The sequence below is a fragment of the Nyctereutes procyonoides genome, unplaced genomic scaffold (assembly GCF_905146905.1).
Source record: "Nyctereutes procyonoides isolate TBG_1078 unplaced genomic scaffold, NYPRO_anot_genome, whole genome shotgun sequence".
NCBI classification, from domain to species: Eukaryota; Metazoa; Chordata; class Mammalia; order Carnivora; family Canidae; genus Nyctereutes; species Nyctereutes procyonoides.
Genome location: NW_026575034.1, coordinates 21,256,644 through 21,269,457, shown reverse-complemented (window position 1 = coordinate 21,269,457; position 12,814 = coordinate 21,256,644). Strand labels below are relative to the sequence as shown.

The window sequence follows — 12,814 nt, the reverse complement described above, 5'->3', positions numbered from 1 at the left end:
AGCAGGCTCCATGCACCAGGAGCCCGACATGGGATTCGATCCCGGGTCTCCAGGATCGCGCCCTGGGCCAAAGGCAGGCGCCAAACCGCCATGCCACCCAGGGATCCCCCATGAGCCAATTTCTATAATAAATTTCCTCTTAGGGGCACTTGACAGGATGAGCACTGAGTGTTATGCTATATGTTGGCAAATTGAAAATATAAATAAATAAATAAATAAATAAATAAATAAATAAATAAATAATAAATTCCTCTTATATCTACCTATATCCTATTAGTTCCGTTTCTCTGGAGAAATCTATTACAATACAGTCTCCCTTAAAGGGATCTGAGAAGGAGACATCCTTAGTTGATCATTAAAATCATAATAAAAAAAGGAAGAAAGTTGAAATGGAGGGAAGAGAGAGAGATGGGGAAAGAAGGAGGGGAAAAAGAAGGAGCTTGGAGAGGACAAAAAGAGAGAGGGGGAGGAGGAAAGGGGGAAGAAGAGAATGGAAGAAAAGGAGAAAAATATTTTCTTTGAAAAAGAAAAGACTATCCCTTGAAAATTCCTAAACATAAATCTGTCCTTAGGATATTTGAGGGCTAGAATTCATATGACATGTGCCTTAAAATCTCATAAGTAAATTGCTGGTTTTGTTGGTTTAATTGGTTTAAAATTGTAACAATCCTTTATTATCCTTTTAATATTTTGTATTGTCTGTATAATTTCTTCAATCATCATATTGATCTTCTGTGTGGTTTTCATTTTCTAAGTCTTAGCAGAGCTTTATTAATTTTATTAATCTTTCCAAAGAAACAACTTTGTTCTTTTGTTGATTTGTTGATTTTCTCTATTGCTTCTGTTTTCAGTTTTATTGATTCTGTTCTTGTCTTTATTAATTCCTTACTCTACTCTTATTTACCTGGGCTTAATGTATTCATTCTCTCTCTAAATTCTCAAGTCATCAACTTAAATAATTGCTTTTAAATTTTCATTCTTTTCTGGTGTAAGCAGTAAAAATAAAAATTTACCTCTAATTTCTTTGTAGCTGTGTCCTACAGTTTTTGTTATTTGTTATTAAAAATCAGTCTGAAATATTTTCTGACTTTTTCTGTGATTTTTTTAAAAGATTTTATTTATTTATACATGAGAGATGCACAGAGAGAGGCAGAGACATAGGCAGAGGGAGAAGCAGGCTCCTCACAATGAGCCCAATGCAGAACTCGATCCCAGGACCCTGGGATCACACCCTGAGCCAAGGCAGATGCTTAACCACTGAGATACCCAGGTGTTCCTTTTTCTGTGATTCTTATTTAAGCCATGGATTATTTAGAAGTGTGCTGGTTAATTTCCAAGTGTTTGGGGCTTTAATAACTTCTCATTGGTATTGTTTTCCAACTTAGCTCTGTGTTTGTTAAGATAATATACTCTGTAATGTTTTGTTCTCTTTACATATATTTTTTAAAGATTTTATTTATTTATTTATTTATTCATGAGAGACACACAGAGAGAGGCAGAGACATAGGTAGAGGGAGAAGCAGGCTCCCTGTGGGGAGCTGGATGTGAGACTCAATCCCAGAATCCTGGGATCACAATCTGAGCCAAAGGCAGACACTCAACCACTGAACCACCCAGATACCCTTCTTGAAATTTACTGAGACATAATTATGATGCAGCAAAGAAAAATTTTTCCTGCCCCTACCCCAAGCTATTTTTCCAACCCTGCCTCTCACCATGTAACATTATCAATTTCACTCAAAAGAATGTGAAAGAAGTCATCTGCTGCCGATTGTGGAAAAATCTTATTTCCTCCTCTTTGCTTCCAGAGGAAGGCTTTTCTTCCCCTCACCACAAGAGAAAAATAATAGGAGTGAAACTTCTCTATCTTTCCTTCCTCCTCTCCCTTGCTTGGTTTTCCATATGGGAAGAAGGATCACTAATACAATTGGACAAGGATAACTGGGAGCAGTGGGTGAGGTTAATGCATCTCAAACATGAAAAATGTTCTGTCTGTTTCACTGCCTGCCTAGAGGACCTTTAAGTATAGCAGTGGATTCTTGTACATTTTACTCCAATATCACATACACATCTGCAGAAGAAGCTTGAAATATACTTCTCAGAGAGAAATCTCTAGAAGCCAACAATTCTTTTTGTATTTTATATTCTGTTCGGGGGAGTCCTGCGACCCTCCTTGAAGATAGCTGGGTAATTGCACCAAAAGCCTAATTTTCACATCAAATCTCCCTATGTAAATGTCAGGGGGAAGAAAGAGGAATGAATCCCAAGATGTAGAATTAAGAGAATGAAATTGAAGACCTCACCTTTGTCTGCTGGTCCCATGTATAATTTTGCACTCATGACTTACTGCAAACGGAAGTTACTAGGTTCTAACCATCATTACTTTGATCAATCTTTAATTCCTTGTAAGTAACATCAATGACTAAGAACACAGAGGAGCTAGAGTGAGAAATCTGCACTTTCAATTGCTCACCACATTTCTGAGCTTATTTATATCAAGAGACACCATGTCTCCATCAGATGATTAGAATCTAATTCTAGGATGGGATATCTGTCCTCCTCAATAGAAAATCACACTAAAACTTATTTTTTTTAAAAAAAAAGGAAGAAAGAAAGCACTCATGACAGAGGTACCAAGTTTGTGCATTCATCCTGTATCACAAATAATTATTAAAATTTTTGTTGTGTGGGGGACTAAGTCAGGCACTTGATATTGAGAAGTAAATGACATATAGAGACTCCTGTCTTGGGGCACATGAATGGCTCAGACAGTTGAGCATCAGACTCAGTTTTGACTCAGGTGATGATCTCAGAGTCATGAGATCTAGCCCTAAGTTGGGCTCTATCTCAGTGCAGAGTCTGCTAAAATTGTCTCCCTTCCTCTCCTTCTCCTTGCTTGCTCTCTATCTCTTGCCCTCTAAAATAAATGAATAAAATCTAAAAAAAAAAAAAAAAAAGACTCCTGTCTTTTTGGAGCCTAGTCTAGAAGATATATACAACACAAGTGATATATACAGGATTAAGTTAAAATTGTAATAATTATGATTCAAAATGTTGGACTGAAAACATGATTTACTTCCCATACCTGTTAAGGTTTCCCTTTAATAGCTACGGAAATATGAAAATAAGAACATTCAATCCAGTACTACACATAGGGAAATATACAAGGATAGGTTCAAATACTTTGAGAAATTTCTGGAATTTATAATTCACGCTGGATTGGCTTTATAGAAAAACCAGAATGATGAGGCTGGAAACCCATGTAGGTATCTGTGTGGAGAATTATGAGTTAGGGAAAGAGAAATTGGACAAGTTAAAGCTTGATGCAGAGATGGGAAATGTGTTCATTAAGTGATCCATGGATTACTCCAAGTTTAAAGTCAATGGAAATAGTGACAGAAATTGAAAGTAATCCTTAAGTGAATTGATGATGTAATTATTCTTGTATTAACTGGACAGGTGGGTAGGTATAGTCTTCTATAGTCACAAAGGGACTAGAACATCAGCTCTCTATATAAAAGGATGACACTGACTTCCAAACTCTGTCATTGAAGTGAGACAAGATAGAACCAAAATCAATTTTAAGGTAGGATCCAAGTTAGAAATGGACAAAAAGTATGGAGGGCTCCACACATCAGCAAAGCATACTGTACCATCTCTGGTTCCATGTGTAAAACCTTCTATACTTCAGGAGAAGAAGAGAAAACTCAGTACATTTTTATTTTCCTCTTGACAACCAGAGGGGAATTCTACTTGTAAGCACATCCCAGGACAATGACCTACAGTGTCCCTACAACCAAGGAACAAGAGCTGTGACCCACCCAGCCTCTGAGGAAACTGCCACCATCTATCCAAACCAATAATTCTCATCTATGAACAGACATATAAAAGAATCTACAGACAGTTGAGGAACATTGGCCTCATGAAAAGGAAGAACCATGCTAAATCAGAAGAAAAGCTAATCCATTAGAGATAAGAGTGAAAGTAGAAAAAAAAGACATTTATAAAACATGTAACCATATTTTTAATGTCTTTTTAAATATATCTTTAAAGTGATAAAAAGTAAAATAATATAACTCAGAAAAGTGAAATCAAAAAAAGCCAGTGCTAACATTAAGTGGCTATAAGTTTAAACATTTAAATATTTTCATGCTATTGAAAAGTGTTTAACATGGATGAGCAAGGAAATCAGGGAAGACACAAATAAACACCACCAGGAATGAAATGGGGGATATACAGGGATATACCATAGCCACAATAGAAAATAAAACAGTAAAAAAAAATGATATAAACATTTTCTGATAGTAAATTTGTATGAGAGTAAAATAAACAGATTTTTAGACAAACAAGAACTAAAAACCTTTTCAAAAGGAAATTCTAAAAGACATCCTTCAGGCAGAAGAAATATCCCACTTGGATGATCTGAGATGAAAAACATCTACTCCTTAGGCTATAGGTTAGTCAGTTGCAAAAAGATGCCCAAAATATAGTGGCTTAACCCAGATAAAAGTTTCTGCCTCAGGTTTAAGTCAGGGCTGATGGCCCAGACAGCGTCAGAGACATAGGCTCTTCTATGCTGTAGCTCTGCTTGCTTCAGCAAACATTTCCATCTTGTGATCCAAGGAAGATCTTCAGATCCCACCTTCATACCCACATGCCAAGAGTCAGCAAGTGGTATAAATGGAAGGAGAGAACAAACTACTACTTTGAATAACCTACCTAAATTAAGTAGCTGTAGGGCCAAGACAGCTGTTTTCCCATGGATATAACACAACATACACCACAGCCTGGGCTTCCCTGGACAACCCACCAGAGTTCAAGTCCTAGGTCTACAACCAAGGTGATGAGAATGTGTGTAATTACTCCTGCAATAAATAAGAACTCATATGACTCCTCCCTAACTCACCCATATATGCCAACCAAACTGAAGACTTCACACATCTCTGTACCTGAAAACTGTTTATTAGGAGTAAAATTTACCAAGAAAGGAGAAACTATAACATTAACCCATCCACTCCCTGCTTTTGACCACTATGGAGTCTCAGGATAGGACCTTCTCAACACCAGAGCATCCTATCTCAATGCAGCAGTGACTTGCTTCTTCTAGGTCTGAACAAAATGTATTACTTTTTAGGATTTTATGGCAATATACAACAAGCAGGATGCAATATGCCAATTGTGATGATCCTCTTGTAAGCTTTACCCAGTTCCTATTACTAGAAATGGGGAGCATCTAATTGACATCATTCATTATCCACATCTCAGAAAGAGAAATTCTCTTTTTCAAGTGTCATAACTAGTTCTATATTTATTAATAAATATAATAATAATTTATAAATTTAATAGAAATTTTCCAATACCAGACACTAGCAAATTTTATGATTATTCCATCCTAATAATTACATGGTTACTTTTCCTTTGTTAAATTAACTTATAAAACATACATATATTCAATACTTATTCCCTCCTTGTCCTAAGCAAAACATATAAATAAATCAAAATATATCAAAAATACAAATAGACCTTTTTAAAAAAGAAATCTACTATATATACATATAGGTTTATATTTTGAAAATAAGAATCATAACATATTATTCTTAGAGTCTATTACAGTACCTGCCCCACTTAGGTCTGTTTTAAATAAATGAGTAACACCTATATTGTAATAAAAGGTATTTTCTCACAGAGTGGACATGTCAAATGCTTTGAGAACACTTTCTTACTACAAAGGAACCCAGTGACCTAGAACTCACAGAATTTTGAGTATTTGAAGACACTCTAAACTAAAACCATGCAACTGTTGGGACCTCTCATTCCTTTACTAAATGATGTTCCACAGTCACTGGGTGAAGGCAGGGGAAAAAATGGCAATCCAGAGGCATAATCTATTGACTTTATCTGAAGTCCCACAACACAAGGAGTAGAGAAATATTGGGATAAAGAGGGAAAAAAAAGATGGGGAAAAATATCACAAATCCTTCCATCTAAGTAACCCAAACATGGATGGAGCCAAGTGCCCAAGGGTGTTCTTTACTATGAGACTAGCAGTACTCAAAGGACTCCTTATTGTGGAATGGTCCCTAGCCACATAGCCTAGACCAGCCAGGGGCTCCTGGCAGTAACTTTGGCAGGAGCTTCAGAAGAAAATGACTGTTCAGATCTATCCTTTTAGGGAGAAAACCCTAAGTACTCGCTGGCGGATCTGTTGAGTCTTCACCCCATAGACAAGAGGATTGAGTGCAGGTGGCACAAGGAGGTAGAGTGTGGCCAGAAGAACATGGATGTGGTGGGGTACATGGTGGCCAAAGCGATGCGTGAGGAAGGAGAATATTCCAGGAACATAGAAGATAAGGATAACACAAATATGAGACCCACATGTGCTAAAGGCTTTAAGTCGGGCCTCACCCCCTGGTACCTTCAGCACTGTCTGCAGGATGAGGGCATAGGAAATACCAATGGCCACGACATCTAGCCCAACCACAAGCAGGGCCACTGCCAACCCATAAGCTCGGTTCACTGTGGTTTCTGAGCAGGCAAGTTTTACAACAGCCATATGTTCACAATAGGCATGGCCTATGATGGTGGCCCGGCAGAAGAGGAGTCTCTGCAACAGGATAGGGAAGGGGAGGAGGAGGACTAACCCCCGCACCAGCACTGCCATCCCAATGCGCCCGATGATCCCCGGATGCAAGATGGTGGAATGATGCAGAGGGTGACAAATGGCTACATAGCGATCCAGAGCCATGGCCACAAGTACCCCTGACTCCATGGAAGAGAACGCATGGATGAAGAACATCTGGATCAGGCAGAAAGTGTACCCAATCTCATGGGCATGAGCCAGGAGCACCGCAAGGGTTTTGGGTGCAGTGGAGGAGGCCAGCACCAGGTCAATGCCAGATAGCATGGCCAGAAAGAGGTACATCGGCTGGTGCAAGGATGAGTCAGTCCAGATGATGAAGATGATGGTGACATTGCCCATTACAGCAAGGACATAAAGGACACACAGTGGCAATGCTATCCAGTGCTGGCTTTCCTCTAAACCGGGGATGCCCATCAGGAAGAAAGAAGGCTGGAGTAGCCTCCAGCTAGAATTACTAAAGGTCATCATCAATGGCTTGGAAGACAGAAGAGAGAAAAGAAGCCAAAATCATGATTGCCCCATTCCTGGTGGGTCATCCAGTGTCTAGATCTGGCTACCATCTTCATGAGAAGAAACAAGCTGAAACTGAAACACAAGAAAATAAAGTGAGATACAAAGAAGAGAATCCCCTTTTCTTGAGACAAGGTCTTTAAGGTGAGACATCCACATGTCTGAACTATGATAGGCCTAGTTTCATTTACAGATAAGAGTAAACATGCTGCTTCTAGAGAGATGTTTAGACTCTACCATTCAATTACTCCTCATTTGGAATGTCCACTTGAAAGGATCTTCTGTATCCCCTCTTGCCATTACTAAACACTGCATATCAATTTGTTATCTTTTAAAGTATTCTCCCTCAGTTTCCATAACACAGCACCCTACAGTTAGTTGTTCCTCCTATATCTCCCATCCCACCACCTTCTCCATCTACCTCTCCCTTATATGCGGCTGATTCCAGTGCCTCATCCTCTCCTCTTTCCCCTGTTCTATACAGTGTCTCTGATTGAGCTCATCCATTTACCATATTTTGACCATCTATATGTTTTAATTTCTTCCAAATCTAGGTTTCTGAGTCAAATACCTCTCTGAAACCCAAATCCACTTTCCATTTAACTATGCCTAAATATCTATACCACATGCTCATCAAATTTGAGACTGAATTAACTTGCATATTCTTCCCACTGCAAATCCACTTCACCTTCCTCATGCTCTTTCATGTAGAAACTCAAAATGATTCTTATTCATTCTTCTCTTTCATCCTTTTTACATTTTCACCAGTTCCTGTTGACTACTTTTTAATGTCTTAATATTCACTCATTCCTCTCACCCTCCACCTTCACAGCCTAGTGCATATTCCTAACTTCTATCACCTGGATTCTTTCCTTAGATCGGTCTGAGTTTGCCATTAACCCCTTCCTATCCACTGTGCATTCTTAAAGCAGAGGATTATAAAATACATCAAAACTTCTAAGATTAAAATCCTTCAGTCCATTTAATCCATAGAATAAAATTAACATTCAAGAATGGCAAACAAGGTTTTCAAAGGCTATCTTTTGTATTACTTTGACTTATACTTAAACAAATTTCCACATATATGTTTTGAATGAACTATTCCAATGTTCTTGGAATTATATGAGTACATCAATTTATTTTACATATGCCTTTTGTGTATTCTTCTTATTCCTCTATTATTTTAATTGGTCTTTCTTGTCCTTCAAAATTTAGAGTCTACTGGCTACTGTCTCTTAGAAAGGACCCATTAGCTCTATGAGGATCACACTAATCAAGTTAGGAGAACTCTATTTTGTGAATTTTTTTTTGTTCATCCACAATTTTCTGTTTTATCTAATTATAGAAATCCTTTCAATGCCTAAATGGTTTGTCTCAAGAAAAGAACAGCTTTTCATTAAACTTCATAATTATAAACTAGCTAGTACAGGCGCCACAGTACAGGGGATAGACACAAAGTTTGTAGGCAGACAACTATGCTTAAAATCTGTCCCTTTCATATTCTATAAATGAAACCATGGTAGGCTACTTACACTCTCTGAGTATAGATTGCCTAACCTGTTGGTAGAGCAAATAATACAAATCTTAATGGTTTGTTATAAATATTAATTAAATGATGTATATAAAGTTATGATATATAGGTTATTCTAAAAATAATGTGCAAATTTATACCTAGTTCTGCAATCTTACCATGCAAGACAAGTCCATTCTTGATACTTCCCCAAGGTAGGTCTAGTGACTGTGAATAAGACACTGAGTGGGGAGTATGTTATTACCAACTGGCATGTCCCAGAGGACACACACACACACACCTCTAGACAAAGCCAAAGTTAGCATCCAGATTGGATGGAGACCCACAGAGCCAAGTCAACTCCCTCAGAGATAACTAGTTGGGCAGAAAGGCAGAGAGGGAGTGGAACCAGGTGGCTCATGTTTGTCCAGGGTTGGTCAAACTTCTAAGTCTATCCACTTTGATGCCTGTCATAGGAAACTGCATGCTCAGTGAGCTAGGAAAGCTCATATTTCTCTGTAAGCTCAGATTTCTCATTCTCACAGGTCAAACTCAGAGTAATAAATTCATTAGTGGACTCTGGTTAAATGTGTTCATTCCCCCATTGCTGAGAGTGTGGGCTGCTAAAAGTTCATAATTGAGTCACTCACCCTTGAACAGAGAGCTGCCTCACCCAAGATTACTTTTCCTTTCTGAGTGCAACTCTCACCCAATGACCTATCTAGGTACAAATACAAAGAGCTGAACCTCTCTCTTTTGAAACAACATTGAAGTATTTTCTCAGATCCCCATGGAATCAGCTCAGGCATCTGGGGTAACTGGATCATAGTTTAACTTCTTCTTTTTCCATCCTGTTCCCCTTACTCCCTGACAAGTGTAATTTGTATACTTCACGATAAGCTTCCTGCATGCAAATCTCTGCTTCAGTGTCTATTTCTAGAGGATCCAATCTAAGACAAATTGCACCTGTCTCAAGTGAATTAAGCACTCTACTTCTCTTCTGAGGGTTTGCTACAGGTCCACAGATATCAAGTCTACCATGGCAAATATGGGATAGATATTGATTCTCAGAATCCAATGAGATGGCTAAGACCTCTTTTATCGTATCTCTCCATTACCAGACAGATCCTTCCCTTGGATATCTGATAAAGCAGCTACAGTTCACTCCAACAGCCACATTCTCCTTTGGAATAATTTTTCAATTGCACAGTCTTTTTACTTAACCAATCAACAAGTATGTCATTCATAGCTGGTAGGAAGTTTGATTTATTCATTCATTCATTGAGTAGTATTAAATACCTACCAAATCCATATACTCTACTAGATGTTAAACAAAACAAATAATATGATAAACAATCCTTGTCATCATAGCTTATGGGATGGAATATATTACGTATGTAATCACAGAAACCTAATAACAGTTATAAGTATTATAAATTAAAGCCACAGTATGTCAAACATATAATAAGAGAAACTTCTCATTCTCGGGAGTGCAGGAAAATCCCCCCTAATTCAAGTTAGGTACCAGAAGAATGGGTTAAAAGTGAAGGGAGTTGTAGGGGTAGGCTAAGAATACAAAACCCTGAGGCAAGAGAGAAGGGAGCTTGGTATTGCCAATGCTTGAAAGAATCATGAAATTTGGAGATATTCAGGAACTGAGCCTGGGGTATAAGCAGGAACCATAGTAGCACATTTTAGGTCATGTTAAAGGACAGTGGGAAGTGGAAGTCAGGAAGATTTTAAGCAGAAGATTGAGACATGAGCAGAATCTCATTATCAAATATCATGCTAGGAGTATGCATAAGAAAAGGTCAAGTACAGATGCTGAGAGATGTCTTGGAGACAAACACAGTGATCTCCAGAGAGGTTCAAGGATATGTCATGGGAATGGGTAAATGAGGGAAGGATCTTGGGAGAAAGAACTCAAGAATATGAGAATGCAGAGTGTTTAATGGGTCATTTGCATAAATCCTGAAGTCTTGCACCAGGGTAATGGGGAGCCAAAAAATAGAGAAGATATTAACTTAGTCATCCTTACTGAAGAATAGCAATAAGGAGATATACCAGTAACTGGGAGTAGTAGAGAATGATCTGCATGAAAGATATCAACAGCAAAGTACCAGTCCATGCTTATTCCTTTGCTAATCTGTTTTTCCAGAGGAAAAAATAAACCTGAAAATTGCCTTGGGGAACAAGAACAGTGAACTCACTGTAAACGCACTACCAAAGAAGAAGTATGAGAAGTGTGAGAAAATAAATGGTCTCCACTTAGTAGGAACCATAACATTTCTATCAGAAAAAAAAATGGATGTGTGAGTATCAACTTCATATGCATTTTGTAAACATTAAATAAGACAGCTTATATACAAAGTTTTTTTTACCTCAAGGGCTCAATGTACCATGGAGTAAGAGCTGAACAACAGGAACTGCTCATATCATCAAGATTTTACACTAGGGGCACCTGGGTTGCCCAGTGGGCTAAGCATCTGCCTTTGGCTCAAGTCATGATCCCAGGGTCCTGAGATGGAGCCCATGCATCAGGTTCCCTGCTCAATGGGGAGTCTGCTTATGCGTGCTCTCTCTCTCTCTCTCTCTCTCTCTCTCTCTCTCTCTCTCTGACTCTCGTTCTCCCTCTCTCTCAAATAAATAAAATCTTTAAAAAACAAAAAGATTTTTACACTAATATAAAATATTCAGACTAAGATTGCTTAAAACAAGTTTAGGGCAGCCACAATGTCTCAGCAGTTTAGCACCACCTTCTGCCCAGGGCGTGATCCTGGGGACCCAGGATCAAGTCCCGTGTCGGACTCCCTGTGTGGAGCCTGTTTCCACAGGCTTGTGTGTGTGTGTGTGTCTCTCTCTCTTATGAAAAACCAAATAAAATCTTTTTTAAAAATAAAATAAAATAAAATAAAACAAGTTTAGCTAAGGCACATAAAGGACTCTACATCCATTGGTAATAAGTACATTCATCCATCCTCCCACTAAGGAATCTTCCTCTGGGGGCAGCCCGGGTGCTCAGCGGTTTAGCACCACCTTTGGCCCAGGGTGTGATCCTGGAGACCTGGGGTCGAGTCCCACATCGGGCTCCCTGCATGGAGCCTGCTTCTCCCTCTGCCTGTGTCTCTGCCCCTCTCTCTCTCCCTGTGTGTCTCATGGATAAATAAATAAAATCTTAAAAAAAAAAAAAGGAATCTTCCTCTGGAATCCTACTGCACATCTCCAGCAGCTCTTTCTTTCACTCCAACCCATGGAATAGAGTTAAGAGAAGAGGGAGGTCTCCACTTTGCCTTTTCTTTGAACTCCTATTTTCTTGGGGTTTTGTTGTTGTTATTTTTTATTGTGGAAAAATATATTTAACATTATATTTATCATTTTATGTTACAATTTTATATTTAGCACTTTTAAGTTACAATTTCTGTGGCATTAGGTACATTTACAGTGTTGTGCAGCCAACACCAATATCTATTTCCAAAATTTTCCCCATCATCCCAAACAGAAGCTCTGTATCTATTAAATAATTCCCATCCTTCTCTCCTCGAGCCCCCTGGAAACCTCTATGCTACTTATGTATGAATTTGCCTATTGTGTACTTCATATAAGAGGGATCATACAATATTTGTTATTTTGTGTCTGGCTTATTTCACTTCCCATAATGTTTAAGGTTCATCCATGCTCTAGCATGTGTCAGAATTTCATTCTGCTTAAGGGACTACTAATACGTGTATACTGCAGTTTTGCTAATCCATTCATTAGTTGATGGATACATGGGTTGTTTTCACCTTTAGCTACTGTGAATAATGCTGCTGTGCTATCTTCTTACTAATAATATTGAAAATTAATACTCAACAAAGGAAACATGGGATCACTGAGTATGGCATAGAGCAAAAGCTAATTAGGAGAAAGACTGAGGTAGACTCCCCCTAGGGACCATAAGTTTAGCCATAACTCTCCATCTGCCCACACGACAACCTAGACTCATACTCTTTTAAACCTTGGTCATTTATAGCATCTCTTTAACCTAACCCAACCCATGTCCCTTTCCTGCCCCTTACTTCCCATTCAGTGACTTGGAACCAACATCCACCACAGCACTATCACATTTTATCACAGTTTCTCTATTTTCAAGGTCATTTCATCATCACAACGAGAGC

The 12,814-nt window shown here is 38.5% G+C and overlaps 1 protein-coding gene across 1 annotated transcript; it reads right to left on the bottom strand.

The window, feature by feature from the left end:
- Window positions 1-6,160: 6,160 nt before the first annotated feature.
- Window positions 6,161-7,114, bottom strand: LOC129504834 (olfactory receptor 52L1). The gene has a single exon (XM_055317715.1). The coding sequence runs from the start codon at window positions 7,106-7,108 to the stop codon at window positions 6,161-6,163; it is 948 nt and encodes a 315-aa protein (XP_055173690.1). The 5' UTR covers window positions 7,109-7,114.
- Between the last annotated feature and the right edge of the window lie 5,700 nt (window positions 7,115-12,814).